This window comes from Zootermopsis nevadensis, unplaced genomic scaffold (assembly GCF_977971745.1).
Source record: "Zootermopsis nevadensis isolate Lab colony 2312 unplaced genomic scaffold, Znev_1.0 Znev_ptg000045l, whole genome shotgun sequence".
Lineage (NCBI taxonomy): Eukaryota > Metazoa > Arthropoda > Insecta > Blattodea > Termopsidae > Zootermopsis > Zootermopsis nevadensis.
This window is the reverse complement of record NW_028259177.1, coordinates 1,571,481-1,587,801: the sequence shown is the minus strand read 5'-3', so window position 1 is coordinate 1,587,801 and position 16,321 is coordinate 1,571,481. Positions and strand designations below refer to the sequence as shown.

At 38.5% G+C, this 16,321-nt stretch overlaps 1 protein-coding gene across 6 annotated transcripts in view; it reads right to left on the bottom strand.

Moving 5' to 3' along the window:
* LOC147871614 (TBC1 domain family member 4-like) overlaps positions 1-16,321 on the bottom strand; it is a 259,104-nt gene that overhangs the window by 192,976 nt on the left and 49,807 nt on the right. The window contains exons 7-8 of one of the 6 annotated variants that reach the window (XR_015538604.1): positions 6,182-7,108; positions 5,474-5,984 (exon numbers count right to left, since the gene is read on the bottom strand). The exons of 2 other annotated variants lie outside the window; for them this stretch is intronic. Coding sequence is in view for 1 of the 4 variants with exons in the window: in XM_087360628.1 (XP_087216754.1) it covers positions 7,046-7,108 (63 nt within the window). In the remaining 3 variants the exon portion in view is untranslated. Of the gene's footprint in view, positions 1-5,473; positions 7,109-16,321 lie in introns of those variants that run through there. 3 more of the 6 variants (XR_015538603.1, XR_015538605.1, XM_087360628.1) reach the window with 3 other exon arrangements.

Sequence of the window (16,321 nt, the reverse complement as noted above, 5' to 3'; positions counted from 1 at the left end):
TAACCGCTAGACCACCTCATCTTATCATTATTTAGTGTTCTGTGTGACGACAGGTCCATATGAACAGGATCCTTCCATCCTTTTCTCTTCTCGGACTGGGACCTGTTCATATGCGTTCTTGGCAGATGATCCAGAAGTGGTTTGCCATTGCCTTCTTCTGTGTGTGAATGGAGTAATTGTTGGGATGCCACGGAGGAAAACTCCGTGTTGCCTAGACCACGGCCTTGCCCAACACAAGTTATAAATTCGGGCACCGCCGGGAATCGAACCCGAGACCCCAGGATTACAAGGTCAGCGATCTAACCGCTAGACCACCGTGGCCCTCAATAGGTATATTACCAGCAGACAAAGCACCTACTGTAAGAGTTTTACCAGGAATGCGGAAGGAATGCTCTTGATCAGGAGTCAATTTACCATAAAGGTCGTAACAACTTTCTTTCTGGGTTTGGAACCGGGCAAGGAGGACAATGATCCCTGGTGCTGCACTTTGGACTGCATGGGTTGATGATCCACTAGACCTCGCAGCTCTTAATTTCAGCCTTTAGGACTGTGTTATCACTCTTAAGGAGGGTAACATCCTCCCTCAATTTATTTACACTATCCACTAACGATTTAATCAGGTCAGAGCGCAGACCCCATTAAGACGTACAGTCTCTAGTCGGACACACATAGCCTCATATTTATCAGTCTCGCATTTGTCGGCATCAGTACCTAATGGCAAAACAAGAGACCTCTCAGGAGAAACCACTTTCTTGGAAAGGTCAGAGGTCGAACACGATCGCGTTTTAATCGGCGTATCATCGCTTCGCTGCGATCTTAGATTCTTAACGCAGGACGCGCACTTGAAGGTGGAAACCAATGAATCCATAAAATATGTGTATTCAGATTAACTGATCTGAAGACAGCCAAGATGAAATCTATTGCCGCAGGGCCCATAACACTTAATATATTCTTGTTTGCCATAAAAGGCTTTGACACACACGCCACAAGAACCTTGCTCGCAGGCATGGTGGCCACGAAAATTACTGATTCCCGTAACTCGTAGCTAGAATTACGATGAAACAGCAAATACAGGAGCAAGACACACACACGTCTGCACCCCTCGAAAGCTAAGCTGAGACCTGTAATAATGAATGGAAGTGACGCATGGGTCCTAACGAAAACAACAGAAAGGAGGATTAATGTATGGGAGAGAAAAGTGTTGCGAAAGATGTTTGGGCCAGTGGAGGAAGGAGACGAATGGAGAATAAGAACGACTGTACAAAGAACCAGGTCTGGTTGCTATTATTAAGATAGACAGACTGAGATGGCTGGGACATGTTCAACGGAAGGTACCAAAAAAATGCGCTAAATGGTCAACCAGGTGGAAGGAGGATGACGGGACGACCACGTATGAGATGGCTAGATGAGAACCATTGGAGTAAGAAGGTGGCGAAGGAAGGCAGAGTCAAGGGATGACTGGAAGACTCTGATAAGGGAGGCGAAGGTCCTCACAGGACCATAGAGCCACGGAGGAAGGAAGGAAAATGTATTATCTTAAAGGTAAAACTCTAAAGCAGACTTCAATAAATTTAATGGCTGCTGAGCCATTCGTGAGGCCCTGGCTGACATTGTTTAGCGAGGACCCTTATGAAGGAAATACACGAAAGGCATTTTTAGTGTTCTCAAGCATTCTAGCTAATACTGACACCCGATTCACGAAAGCCTCCCTTTTTAGCCGTAAATCCTTAACACGGGTAATTATTGAATTAACAGCAGAGTTTAAAATGTGACAATGTGACCAAACAGTACGCATTCTGCCATCAACAACAGCATTTCATGGAAGGCATTTAAAAATTGCTTATTCTCCTCAGGCTTTTATCAAAAATTTCCTCAATTTCTACTTAATTATTCTTCGTCTTAAAAAGTACGGCAACAATTAAAGAAAAAAGGCAACTCCAACACACAAATAAAGGCGTGAGGCCCTGGGCGCCCCCCCCCCCCGATGTTTCCATCATTGTTTACTGTTAACTTTAATCAACAGTCCCAACAATTCCAGTAACGCGCGCAGTTGCGAATAAAACAGTGCAACAGAAAACAGCATTGCTGCTTTCGAAACAGGAATTAAATTGTTCTCGTTTCCGGTATTACATCAATAAACAAATATTAGTGACGAAAAATGGCAGGAATTCGCTCTGGTCCTATACGAGGTGCGATCGGAAAGTTTCCAGCCTGCGGGTATAAAAACCCGTACACTTATCTCAGGTATTAAATTCATCCATCACCCTCGAAGTAGTTCCCCTGGGAGTGAACACAACGATCCCAGCGCCGCTGCCAAGCCTGGAAGCATCCCTGGAAATCTTTCTTTGTCAGCCTGTCAAGCACCATCTGCGATTCTGCCTGAATCTCTTCTATCGTCTCAAATCTCCTTCCCTTTAGCTGAATTTTCATCTTTTGGAAGAGGAAACCTTAGAAAGGAAGTTGGGGTCGGTTCTTGCAAGATCTTTGAGCTCCTGACAAACGAGAAGTCGATTCTGCTTCTGGTCCTCAGACAGGATACGTCGCATGTGGAGTTCTTCCTTTAGAATCAGCTGACAGGTCCCATATCCTATCCCAACAATGTCGCACAAGTCGTTGATGGTACGACGTCGATCTTCGTGAATGGCCTGCCGAATCTTCGTAACATTTTCGGGCGTTGTGCTCGAAGATGGTCGTCCAGAACGCTCGTCATCATCGACAGAGGTTCGGCCATTTTTAAAACGTGAATGCCACACAAACGTTTGTGCACGACCCATTGCGGACTCCCCAAATGCTTGCTTTAGCATTTCATAGGTTTCCGTAGCCGTTTTGGCGAGTCTTTGGCAAAATTTGATTTGTTCATGAAAATCCGCCATTCCGAAATCGCAAGAGGGTCGGTGTAATGCACTTCCAAAACGCCCGTAACTAAGAAACAAATGCTAATTCGATAATGCCGGCTGGCACACTGATTCACTATGAATGTAGGCCGCACCCCCTAAAGGCAGAAGCTCGTACTACATCCGGTTCGCCCTCTATTGACACAGTCTGGAAATTTTCCGATCGCACCTCGTACACTTGGTTTCCTTATGGGTCACCGAGAACGTGCACACAATTACGGGTAACCACGTTGAACTATTGGGTCTTTGAAGACAGAGGACGATTTCTTCTCGGTTCTTCTTTGTTCCCACAGAAGATTCCCCATGACTTGAAAGGATGCAGCATCAAGTTTTCCACAACAGAAATCGAGCCCTTTGTTATTCTGCCTTACAGCAACAACCCTGGCGTGACATCGATAGACGATCTCGAGGGACGTTTATTCCAATCGATAATGAAGATGAATTTGCGGTTTCAGCTGAAGTTGTACAAAAGAAATGAGAAATGGGGAGACAAACTCCCCAATAACACGTGGACTCGGATGAAGGGGGATCTCTTCAATGACGTAAGTGAGCTAGGTTTGGAGCTTTACTTCTGGACACGGAATTATGCGAGGTGTTCGAAAGCACGGACCCTCATTTTAAAGACCCATTGGTGAGGCACGTGAGACGTCCCAATCAGGTGCCGCACTGTACAGGATTTTTTGAGAAGGAAACGTGGGTGGTCATCATCGTCCTCAGTATCGCAGTGGCCCTGCTGTTATGGCGCATGAGTTGTCTTTCCGAGGAGACGTCTTACGAAACTCTGGTCAAAAGTTTGACTCACGTGTGGGCCGTCGTGCTCGGGGTCTCACTACCAGAACAGCCGCGTGCTTCTCAGACACGACTTTTATATCTGATCTGGGTCATATATTGCCTGCACATCAACGCGGTGTACCTCTCGTTCTTAACCAGCTTCCTCATAAATCCAGGGTTCGAAAAACAGGTTCGTACCGTTGATGAGCTGGTGCGATCCAAATTGGATTTCGGGTGCCACTCGGGATTTGACAGATACTTCAACGACTCTACGGATACGATACTATCTCGCCGCAGTCACTGCGCTGGCGTTGGGGATGACTTTTAGACGGATGGCAGAAAGAGGGGACTTCGCAATGTTAGTGTCGAGTACGCTTGCGCAGTACAAGAACGGCTTTGAGTACAATGATCGAAGCGGAAGAAATTCTTTCAATCCTTTTCATGATGCATTTCTGACTTATGACTTCGTGATGTATCTGACGAAAGGGAGTGACCTACTTGACAGTGTTGTCCAGCGCACGGTGGAAGCTGGTTGCTGGGGCAGTGGTGAGAGGAGATGATGACCACCCTGAGACTTCGACGGGTTCTGCGCACCGAACAAGAGTCCTCAACGCTGACATTTTCTCATCTACAATCAGTGTTTGTGTTTCTCTCGTTCGGACTTCTGATTAGTTTCACTGTTTTCATTTGCGAGTTCTTGTCTTTCCGTGCGTACTAATGATTAAATAATCCCTGGTCTTGTTGAATAAAAACATCCAAAATTTCTCAGCTGACACTAATCCGAGGTAAGCATTCAGCACAGTCCACAGGCAGGGAATTGGCAAGGCAATTATGATGAAGAGTAGATGTCCTTGGGAATTTTACGTTTCTTTATTTTTAAAGTTTCCCGTGAAATATACGGCGCACCCTAGTCAATCCAACGCTTTCTCTGGTTTGTTTTGTTGTGTGTAGTAGAGGCGAGTGGATGAGCAGAACTGCCCCGCCATCTCTCGGACTGAACAGTACTCTCCCTTCCAGCAGATTTAGTATTACAACAAATTGTGTGGTACTCGCCTCTTCTGTGGTGTTATTTTGCTTTCAAAATAAACTTAAACCTAATATTATACAAAAGCACCATGTACTGAAAATTGTATAAGATATTTTTACTATCCATTCATACAATTCATGGTTTGATTTCATTTCACTTGTGATGGCATGTTTTGGGTTATAGCCCCATCTTCAGGGCATCACCACCTTCTTCGTATTACTAAAGTCATGTTAAACACTGGGCTTCCGATTGTCTAAAATCGATATTAAGTCACTTCAAGTATATGTTACGTCACGTCGCATTGTTTTACTCTTTTTCAAGTAATATGAATATTGTGTGTATTATTACATTCAGCCAAAGTGAAGCGGTGAAACAAATGCTTAAAATTACTTCTAGTATCCGTTGTAAACGATCAGAATCTCAGTGTCTAACAACAGGTGATTTGTGGATGGGGAGAGGAATCACGTGACCCGAATTATCTTTCAAACGATTTGAAATGAGCGCGCTCTGCTCGCACTGACATCTCTGGTGACATCATAGAAACAGTCACGATTTGTTACGGTGGTCGGGAATGTCGTCTTTTCTTTGTGGTAAACAAAAATCTCATCTCTCCACAGAACCTGTGTTTGTTAAGTTGCCTACCTCAAACTATCCTCTCTGAAACTGATGATCCCCAGTCAAAACTCTGAATGTATCATTCAATGCATGCAAAGTGTCCAGCAATTCTGATCCATCTACATTAGCCCCTTACAGACTAGAGGAAATTAAATATGCCACGTGCTTTAGTAATCACTGACTCTGCATTTTTCCCACTGAGTATATTTATATGTACTTTGTATGGTTCTCAAAATAAACAGCAACCATTTCCATAAGAGCATTAATCAACTGATCCTCACAATGGTGGAGAGCTGTGTTCTGTTTGTGATAAGAATCAAATTCTGAATATTGCTAACAACAGCTTTGATCGAAGGATTCATTAAACACAGAATATAAAATATGAAGATTATATTAGTGAGATAAAATATAAATATCCCATTATGGGAAATCCAACAATATTCACACTACAATTTATATGGGATAAACAATTTTTGCTTATGGTGTCCAAACTCTTTCCTCAAATTCTTCTGCAATAGACATCACTTATTATTCTTCAGGGTTTAATTGGGCACGTGACTTGAAGGGGATATTGCCGCATAACCTGGTTGTGCGAGGAGGCCATTTCTCCAAAGGAAGTGAGGCGCGCGTCTGTTCTGAAAACATGTCTGCTGGTCCTGATATTCTGTGTTCAAAACCTGTCAGAAGCAGATATCATGAAAAATCATATGTTATCATCTGATATACATTCACTGTTCTTTTTTACTCTAATTGGTGCCAAAAGTCAAATCAGGCATCTTTGTTAGCAAGCATAAACTTTAATTACAGTACAATCATATGCCAATCATCATTCTATTAGATATATCCATAAATATTCATATTTTTATTTCCTTACTTCTTGTTTATAAAGATAATTTATAACATTCTTCCTTTCCTCTTGAACCTTTACCAGACACTCTATTTTCTTCACTCTGTCTTCATTCCTTCTTCTATAAATTTCATTACAAAATACTGGGTGTTCAGGCACTGAAAACTGCATATTAAACTCTTGACAGAAGAATTTGAAAATATGCATTCATTTGTTAAAATTATGCTCTAAAAATAATACTAATAACAGTGATACCAACATGATGAACCAAAGCAACACTAGCAATCTATGCAATTCTATTTTGCCAATGATATAATTAAACATTATATACCGATTTTTGAAGAATTCAGTAACTTTCCTGTGACTACAAATTATGTGGTAAGAGAATTCAGAAAGATAAACTGAAAAGGATCTGAAGTCAATGTCTAATAACCTATTTAATTTAATATTCTGTGGAAAACCAGACGAAACTTCAGTCACGCACAGTCCACACTCTTCACTTAGATAAAGAAGCAGTACTAATGGATTCATACCAGTGTCCAGCACTCGGTTATTTCATCAGATGAGAAATTGCATTCTTAATCTCTCTTATGTGTGCCACACCCTGACCCTCCTTTATCTGATCACCCCAATATTTGGTGATTCTCATTATAAAAAAACATAAGCAAACCCTTTATCTCAAACTTATAGTGTCAGTACTGCCCTTCCTTGACATAAATTTTAAAAGACACATAAAAGTTATTCTTAGTCATTTCTTCATAATACACTATTAATACTAAGGATAAAATTAAATTTGTCCTTCTTGCTTAATTACGTACCTTAACATGAAAGCCTATGGGGAATCAAGGCAGAGCTCCATGCATTCTTAACTTCAGCACAAGATGCGGGTGGTCAGCTCACACCCCAGGGACAGAGCCCCTGACACAGACTGGATGAGGGTGTGTTTGCCTCAGCCTAGTATGACGTGGAGGTGAAGAAAATATTACCCTTACTGGGAATCAAACCCCAGTCATCAAGCTTACTTTGCACTGATATTGCTAGCCAGGAATTACTAAACATGCAGAATTTGCAACATTTATGTAATATAAACAAATGTACTTTCAGGAACTTCTCAGGAAGGACTTAGCTTCACAGAGTAAGTAAGTAAGGAGTAGACCGGATATCTTCGATTATGCAAATATGCCTTTCTGACATGATCGCTCAATATGAGCTAAAAGAAAAAGCTACTTAACCTTGAAGTATCTGAGGAGCATACAAACAAGATGGTATACAGCATCAGGGAAAGAAACAAGTCTAACAATAACAATCTACCTTAATATAATATGCATATATTTCATACATATTAATATGTGCATTGTAAGTTTCTGAGTCATTGTGGTTGGTTTTGGCTCAACAATCTCTACTTTTTCTGAAAATATAAAAAATAAGATTCTGTAATGTTGGGAATTTCTTGAGTGGTGTAGCGACTATTGGCTTCTCAGGAAGGATTCAGCTCCATGGAGTAAGTGTATAACATATACTTTTAGAAGGAAAGGTAGAACTGTTCTCGTATTGGAAGTACAAGGATGTTTTTAATATTCAGCCCAGTGGAAGTAATCTGGATTCAGTACTAAAATCATGTGATTGTCAAGACAGTGGTTAAGGAGTAGGTATAATTATTACATTAACTCGACACATTAAACACAACAGATTACTTAAATATTAATATTCATTATTAAGGTGATTGACATTTTGTGAGAGCCCTTAACAATGTGAACTGACTTGGCTAAATGAAATGCTAGAATTAAACAATATCTGAAACTTTAATAAATTTTGCTGTGCCACAAAGAATTCAGCATAATAAATATCTTAAATCTAAGTCTATGGTGCAGAGTTCTTGAGGTGCTAATAGACACTCGCTTAGTTAAGAAATCCCTCTCCTTTTATGGAACCAGAAGTTTCATTACCATGTTCAAAATGGCTTGCCACTGGACCCTATCCTGAGTCAGATTGATCCAGCAGACCTCCTTTTGCCTCTTTATTTAAGAGCCATTATAATTAATGTTATCCCCCTTCAAACACCCAAGTCTTCCAAGTAACACTGTAATTCTGAATATGAATCTTTACATGAGGGTTAGTGTTATTTATTATCGGTAAAATTGTTTTCTTTTTGGCCTTTGTCATTCAAGTAAATTATAAATAAAATCACAGATTTGGAAGGCAAAGATTGAAGCATAATCAAGCTTCTGAAGCGTTGTGATTCTATTTTTAATTTAGACAATGCACAAAGTGCATAAAAACATGTTTTACAGGTTATGTGACGCATCGCTGTCAGAAATCTTCAGACTTGTGTTATTTACACTTAGAAAAAATTCACCATAGGTCATTGCAAATGTTGATTTAGGTTAGACAGACCTTACATGTGCCATGTACATTACTTGTGAGAAAACACAGGTGTGACTCATAGAACTATAAAACATTTTCATTAAATTCATCCTTTGCACGGGAATGTTGTCATACATGTTATTCTTAAAATGTTATTAAGGATAAGGATAGTTCAGAATAAGTCATTAAAGAAAAGTGGTTCACACAAAGAGGTTGTCAGAAGAATTAAGCAATGCTGACTGAATGTTATGAAACAGGGCAAGAAACAAAGGGACTGTTAAACTGCACAATTTGTAATCACATTAATTTGTGTGTTAGGATGTTGGGAATGGTGATGTAGAAATAACAATGGACTGTATATGGACACAAATTGGAAAATGTGAAAGGGGGAAAGCAAATGCATGGTGTTCATAAAATGATCAAGGAAGAGAATTTGAAGGAAGGTGTCTGGAATGGGAAACTAGTGAAAATGAGAAAACCCCAATAACAAGAAGACCTGTGGCATATTAATATATAAGTATGGACATCAAAATATATAAAATAACCCTAAAGGATACTTCTGCCATCAGAACTTACGGAATCAACATTTGTTGGTTTAATTGGGGAGAGGAGATGGAATTGGAGAGGAGATGGAATTTGAGCCAGAAGAAGAAGTAGAAGAGGACGACAAAGGTCCAGAGATACTGAAGAGCGAGGTAGAGAGGGCCATAAAGGATATGAGAAGAAGAAAAGCTATGGGAGATGATGAAATCCCATCGGACTTATTGAAAGAACTTGGAGAGAAAGGAGTGAAGGTTCTTACTAGACTCGCTAACAAGATATACACCTCCGGTGAGTGGCCCAAGGACATTCTGGAAGTAACAATGATTCCATTACAGAAGAAAAAGAATTCCAAGAAGTGCGGCGATTACAGGACCATCAGCCTAATCTCACATGCGGCGAAGATAATGACTAGAATACTGACTAAAAGACTAGAAAAGAAGATAGAGCAAGTGATGGCAGACGACCAATTTGGATTCAGGAGAGGAAGAGGAACCAGAGATGCCATCGAAATTATGAGAATAATTTCAGAGAGCGTTCTCAATGTCAAGGAAGAAGTATGTGCCTGCTTCATCGACTGGAAGAAGGCTTTCGATCGAGTAAAATGGAAGAAATTAATGAGGATCCTACAGAGAATTGGAATTGATTGGAGAGATAGAAGACTAATCAAAAACCTGTACATGCAGCAAAAAGTCAAAGTGAGACTGGACTCAGGAGACACCAACAGCGTTGAGATAGGTAGAGGTGTAAGACAGGGATGCTGCTTATCACCAATTCTTTTTAACCTGTATGGGGAATGGCTTGCCAAGGAAGCTCTGGAGGGAACAGGAGACTTCAAAATTGGAGGAAGAGTGATAAAGACTGTAAAGTATGAAGACGACTTAGTAATATTGGCGAAGGAAGAGGAGGAATTACAGAACATGATGGACAAGTTAGTGGAGACAGGTAGAGAGTATGGAATGGAAATCAACATTGAAAAAATCAAAGGTAATGAGGATAGCACCGAGAGCAGAACCATTGAACGTTGTAATTGGAAACCAACAGATGGAGAATGTGGAGCATTTCAAGTACTTGGGAAGCATAGTCACGACGGACGCCCTATGCACCAAGGAAGTAAAAGCAAGGATAGCCATGGCCAAGGCAACTTTCGTCAAGAAGAGGATACTTCTCACTAGCAAGTTGGGCTTGGAGATGAAGAAGAAACTAGTGAAGTGTTACGTATGGAGTGTCGCGCTGTATGGAGCAGAGACTTGGACACTCAGGAAGAAGGAACAGAAATACCTGGAGAGTTTTGAAATGTGGTGTTGGAGAAGAATAGAGAAGATCAGGTGGACGGATCGAGTGACCAACGAAGAAGTATTGAGGAGAGTCAACGAGCAAAGAAGCATTCTGCAGGCGATTACACGAAGGAAAGCTAACTGGCTGGGACATATTATGAGAAGGAATGGATTAATGAGTGATATCACCGAAGGCCAGGTTGAAGGAAAGAGAGGACTAGGAAGAAGATTGATACAGCTAACCGACGACCTTAAACAAGGAAAGAAGATGACGTTCCAGGAATTAAAACGAGAAGCCGAGAATAGGGACAACTGGAGAGCTCTTTTTGAGCAGAGCAATGGACCTGTCGTAAGACAGAACACTTAATAATAATAATAAAAGAAAATAAAAGAATCAGCAACGTATATGTAAGTATGAGGCTCGTAAATCGATGTTCTTCACAATTAAAACATGTCATACCGGAAAAGAGTAAATACACTTAAGTACACTAATATAAGATGTAGGTTATTTTAAATGCAATCACTGCTTTCATACCATATTGTGACGAAAGCATTGAAATGTCATATTTGATATTAATTAACAATCCCTGAACACTAAATTTATTCGAAAATCACCAGACAGATGTATCAAAACAAATGAACTTTGAAAAATACAGGTGTTCATTCATACGCTAGATTTTTTACGCCATCAAGAAACTCACAACCATTGTCCTCACTTTGTTGATTATTACAAACAGAATTACTGGACAAATGGCCATATCACTGCAATAATTTCCTAATACCTCGTCCTACTTAGCCACGATTCTGAAGTACACTCTATAATTTTGATGGGATATATCAGTAGCTGCCGCAAAATGGTGCTCAACTCTATAAATCCGCTCTGATTGAATACAAATACAGTAATACAGAGAAGGCCTCCTTTCCAATTAATGTTCTGTTATTATTAGTCCAATTAATTTCCATTATCCTCTTGGACATTGTCTGACCTCCATTAAAAATATGAGAGAACATTCAATTTACTATAAGCTTATCAGATCGCAGTGACAGTGATTAGGAATAAGATTATTCTTATGTTAATGATAATTCTCGTCCACAGCTTATTTACCGTGCGTCATGTCACTTGTTTTGTGATTCGAGCTGCCTTAATGTCGCAAACCGAGCTACGCGATTTTCAAACTCAGAAATCAGGTGACGTAACAATGTACTCTATATAATTTGCAGAAAATACAGGGCATTATGCCATTACAGAATACAAAATTACTGCCATCTAGTTTTGTACCGGCTTTCATTTGTATTACGTACACATATCTCGACGACACTGTGCCGACTGCTTAGATTATGTGACGTCGAAATACATGCAACTGCAAGAAACACAGTCCTTCTTAATAAGCTGTTGATCGTCCAGCTGGTCAAAAATTTCCTCGCCTCTTATGGAACCAGAAGGTCTATTACTGTGTTGAAAAGAGCCCGATTGTGGGCCCCGTCCGAAGCCAGATGAATCCAGCCCACACCACAATACACTGTGTTTAAATATCATTTTTAAAACTATTCAGACACCCATGTAAATTTTTCTTCCTTCATATTTTCAGACTAAAATTTTATAAGCATTTAAAATGCGTTCAGTTTCTCTAATTAGCAGAAACATACGTACATTTTAAAATATAATCACAAGAGATTAACTGTCTGCAGTTCCGCACCTCTAAAGCTGTTACCCAAGTGGATTAAATTACTGTATTTTTTTTAAATCCTCTTGAATCAGCCTTAGACATTATTTATTTTCTTTTTCAGGCTTACGGACTTCAAGATACGCAGTGAAACAGCGGTGGATGAAGAACATTGCTTCTGCAGGAACAAAGATACAGTAATGAACTGGCAACTGTTCTTACAGTATTTTGTTTTCTACGTGATATCACAAAAGATTTCTGCCGTCGTAACTTTGCTATTAAATAATGACTGGCAAAACTGACATTTAGTCGCCTTTTCGGTGTTGACATGCACATTAGAAAGAGAACTAATTGCGAGTTCATACAACATATTTATAACAAACCAATGATACATAAATCATAGATCGACGAAAAATATTTTGTGTTCCTTATGTGTCATTCCCTATACCAGAATGCGACGGAATTGCACACTGTTTTATTTATATTTCTTACCATTGTGTACATATTTATCAAAAACTGTTCAAGGATTCTAATATTTAAAAATTAACAAAACACGATATTTTTAAATGTTTAAACTGAAAAAAAATAAATCCGTCAAAAGTGTTTTTTCCCGCTTACATCAAATACTAAATCGGTACGTTTTAATGCGGAATATGTAACTGACAAAAGGATTCCGTAGTCCCAGATACACGAAGTTATCCCCCATTTGCTGTGGTCCTATCTGTCCTTACCCAACCACTGAAAATGCTATTACTGTGTAAATACTCGTGTTGTAAGTGCCAGAAAGGGAAAAAAGCATCCAAATCCCTAATGGTAAACATCTAAACCCTTTTCCACATCACTTAGAACAGTATCTATACTGTATCTATAGACTATTTATTCCATACCTATTTTCTGACTTATAATTACAAAACATAAAACATCCGTTTTACTCACATGGTGTGATCTGCTCATCAAAGGTTAACCTCTGTAACAATTTATGGAACCCCAAGCTTTGAAAAATATTATGATTTCCTCCTTCTAAACTTCTAGTTTGCGTAATATTTAAAACAGCCTAAGAATATTTTCTGGGTCATACAGACCATATAACAAACTGGAATGTCTGAAATCCCAGTTAAACACTTGAAATAATCTTTGTACTTATTAATGGTATTAAATTTTCAGCAAACCAATACTGTTCAGTCATAAAATATACCTGATACATCTGAAAAGCTGATTTCACGGTATTTAACGAGGTATAAACACTCCTTCCTACTAATAATCGTAATGTACAATCCACACTAAAAGTGAATACTATACACGGCCACAATTGGATTACAGTGTTTCTTTCTTTCTTCGTTTCTTAGCAGAATATAAAAAACTTCATCTTTAAACAAATATTACCTATTCCTACGCCATAAGTCGTGATATCGCTTGTTGTAACTTCTTCAGACTGTAACATGGTACGAAAAACTTTAACGTATAACTGATTACTGCAGGTTATTTTCATGAAAGGTACAGCGCTACATGTAATGACAGCATTTAATGCGAAGAATGCCCCTACTCCAAATATTCTGAGTTCTTATTACGAGAAAAAAATAAGTTTTAACCAGCTTCTCCTGTTCACAAGGAAGATTATGTTACAAGAATTGTCCAAGTTTTAATTTTTAAGCATCTTGACATCTAAGACTCTTACGTCACGAAAATGACGTCAGACTTTCAATTCAGGGGAATTCATGACACTGGGAGCTTTCGTCAAAACTTGTCTCAGACGTAAAACGAGCTCCATTACATTACCTGCCCTTCCCCTTATATTGATCGTTAAATTTTTGTATCAAGAATAAAACTAAGTTTATATAAACACGTTTAAGGTGAATATATGTTGTAAAATTTATTCTAATTGCATTAATTCTATCAATAAAATTATTATTATTCCAATTATTTCATTTAACTAAGTCATCATAGAGTACAGATACACTCAGATACAAACGACTGCAGAAATCACGATGTGTCCCACTATGATTAAAAATCGCATTAACAAGATACTACGTAAAGATAATTCATTACAGGTAAAGCTACACCGAAATCTGTAATTGCTTTATCTTATCCTAACTAATAGATTAATACGAGGGGTGTAGGCCTGTACGTGTAATTATTGTCATTAACATACATTGAACTGATTAAAATTTCAGAGTTTCAAAAATGATACAGACATAATTCTTGAATCTCCACCTAAAACTCTATTAGGAATATAATTTATTTCTAAATTTTTCATAAAAATTATTATATTCGGTCCCTTCACTTCTCTATATGAACGACAGCTGAAAGTGGTTTCTCACACTGACAGCATTAAGCAGATGAGCATTGACAATCGAGTGGTGACAATCCAAAGAACGGAAATATGAGGTGAATGTGAAGCCGAAGAAGTGAAGTCTCAAAAATGTAAGAGTTCACAAATGAAGCAAACATCGTAAGACCAACCTGTCCATCTTTCATACGTGACTTTATAAAACGTCTTGAAAGTGTCCTATTTTACGAAAATATAAAATCTGTGACACGGTTACAATATGTTTATATTTGTATGTATTATGAGTACGTGTAACCCCCTATGACAGTCTTATTTATTCATTTGTTTTCTTTAATCGCAGTGCCCCGTGTTTTATGAAACAAGAGTAGGTACCAAAATTAATTTAAAAAATCTTATTCTATTTCATTATTAAGCTACTGCAAATTAGTGTCCCTAAAATGGAGGATGTTATAACAGTTCGATAATTACCAATTTTGTTGTTGTATTTAGCATTTCGTTCACGTCAAATGCTCAAACGGACCACCGTTAGCATTTGTTTATGAATGATCACAGACACACATCAACAGTGCGACGAACACTGTTCATCACCCAGCAAACAAGACACCATATCCCATCTGGGATGTTGGCAGCACTGCAGGACAATGAATCCTTCACGTGGACTCAAGAATATAATTGAGTTGAAGTCCGGTGATCGTGCAGTACTCACAGACCGCAACACTCCTTCGTTCATAAGTTGTTTGTCACCTAATTTAAGGTGACAAACAACTTGTGGAAGCTGTCCTTTTTGGGCTCAACCATGTTACTCTGTGAGAAACATTCTCCATACGAATTTATATGTACAATTTCCTTGTTAAAAATCACTCGCATTGCAGAATAAGTGTAACATAAATTGGTCTATTGTATGACTTTTAAAAAGACTCGCTTTCTTTAGAATTTTAAAATGAAATGTAATGTATTTATGCAGTGACCTACATGAACATATATTTGATGTAATAAGATGCGTAGGTTTATCCACTGTTTTCAAGCCAGTTATGAGATTCTGATCGCAATATAAATTATTCTAATTGTATACACGTGTGGTGATTTCTCACATTCAGTGCATCACAGAGCAGATAACACAAAAGTGAGTAAATCTGATGTTCATTACCTGTTTTATGCCCACAATTTAATATAGTGTCATAAATAAAGAACTGAAGGTCATGTAAGGTAATAATAATAATAATAATAATAATAATAATAATGCGAAAGGAAAGAGGCATAAATAATAGTGTTTTGTACAAGGTTATACCGATGTGGTGCATATCAGAATAAAATATACATAAATATAAACTATTCACATTGACAGAAAGCCAAAGAAGATATGCATATAATATAGATAAGAACTGTACCAAATTTCCAGTAAAATACATTAAATGATGTAAAATATGATGTAGTCACAAAGAATTAAAATAAAGAAACTTTGAGAAATGCTGGTTTTAAAACTTCATTCACGAAAACTGTTCCAAAATATGGAATATCTCCTTCACGATACAGAACTAAGAGCTAAAAAGAAAAGTCAAAACGAAAGTTGGATTGTATCGCCCATTTCCTGACTCTTTGTATTTCATTTCTCCTTCCTACAAATCTTCCCTCTTTCTGTTTGTATCGTGTTGAAAATCGCTAGTCGTTGTGAACGCTAGAGTGATAATATTTCTTAAGAATGGAAAGCGTCTTCCTACATCTTATATTTCGTCCCGGAAAAATTTATATTTATAAAGCTTCACATATAGAAGCTTCAACCGATGCTTATTGATTCATTCCGTTCCTGATTCCAGTAGGTTGGTTTCTAAATATTCTAAAGAATGATTTCTTTTTAAGATACTTTACGATGAAGATTTCTGTCTTCTGGGTTGTTGCGCTGTGTAGTCTGGTAGATGTTTACCAACATCCATCGCCCTGATGACGGAGGCAGTATGACCTCTGAAACGTTGGTTAACATCGACCAGACTACACAGCGCAACAACCCAGAAGACAGAAATCTTCATACTCTGATGAC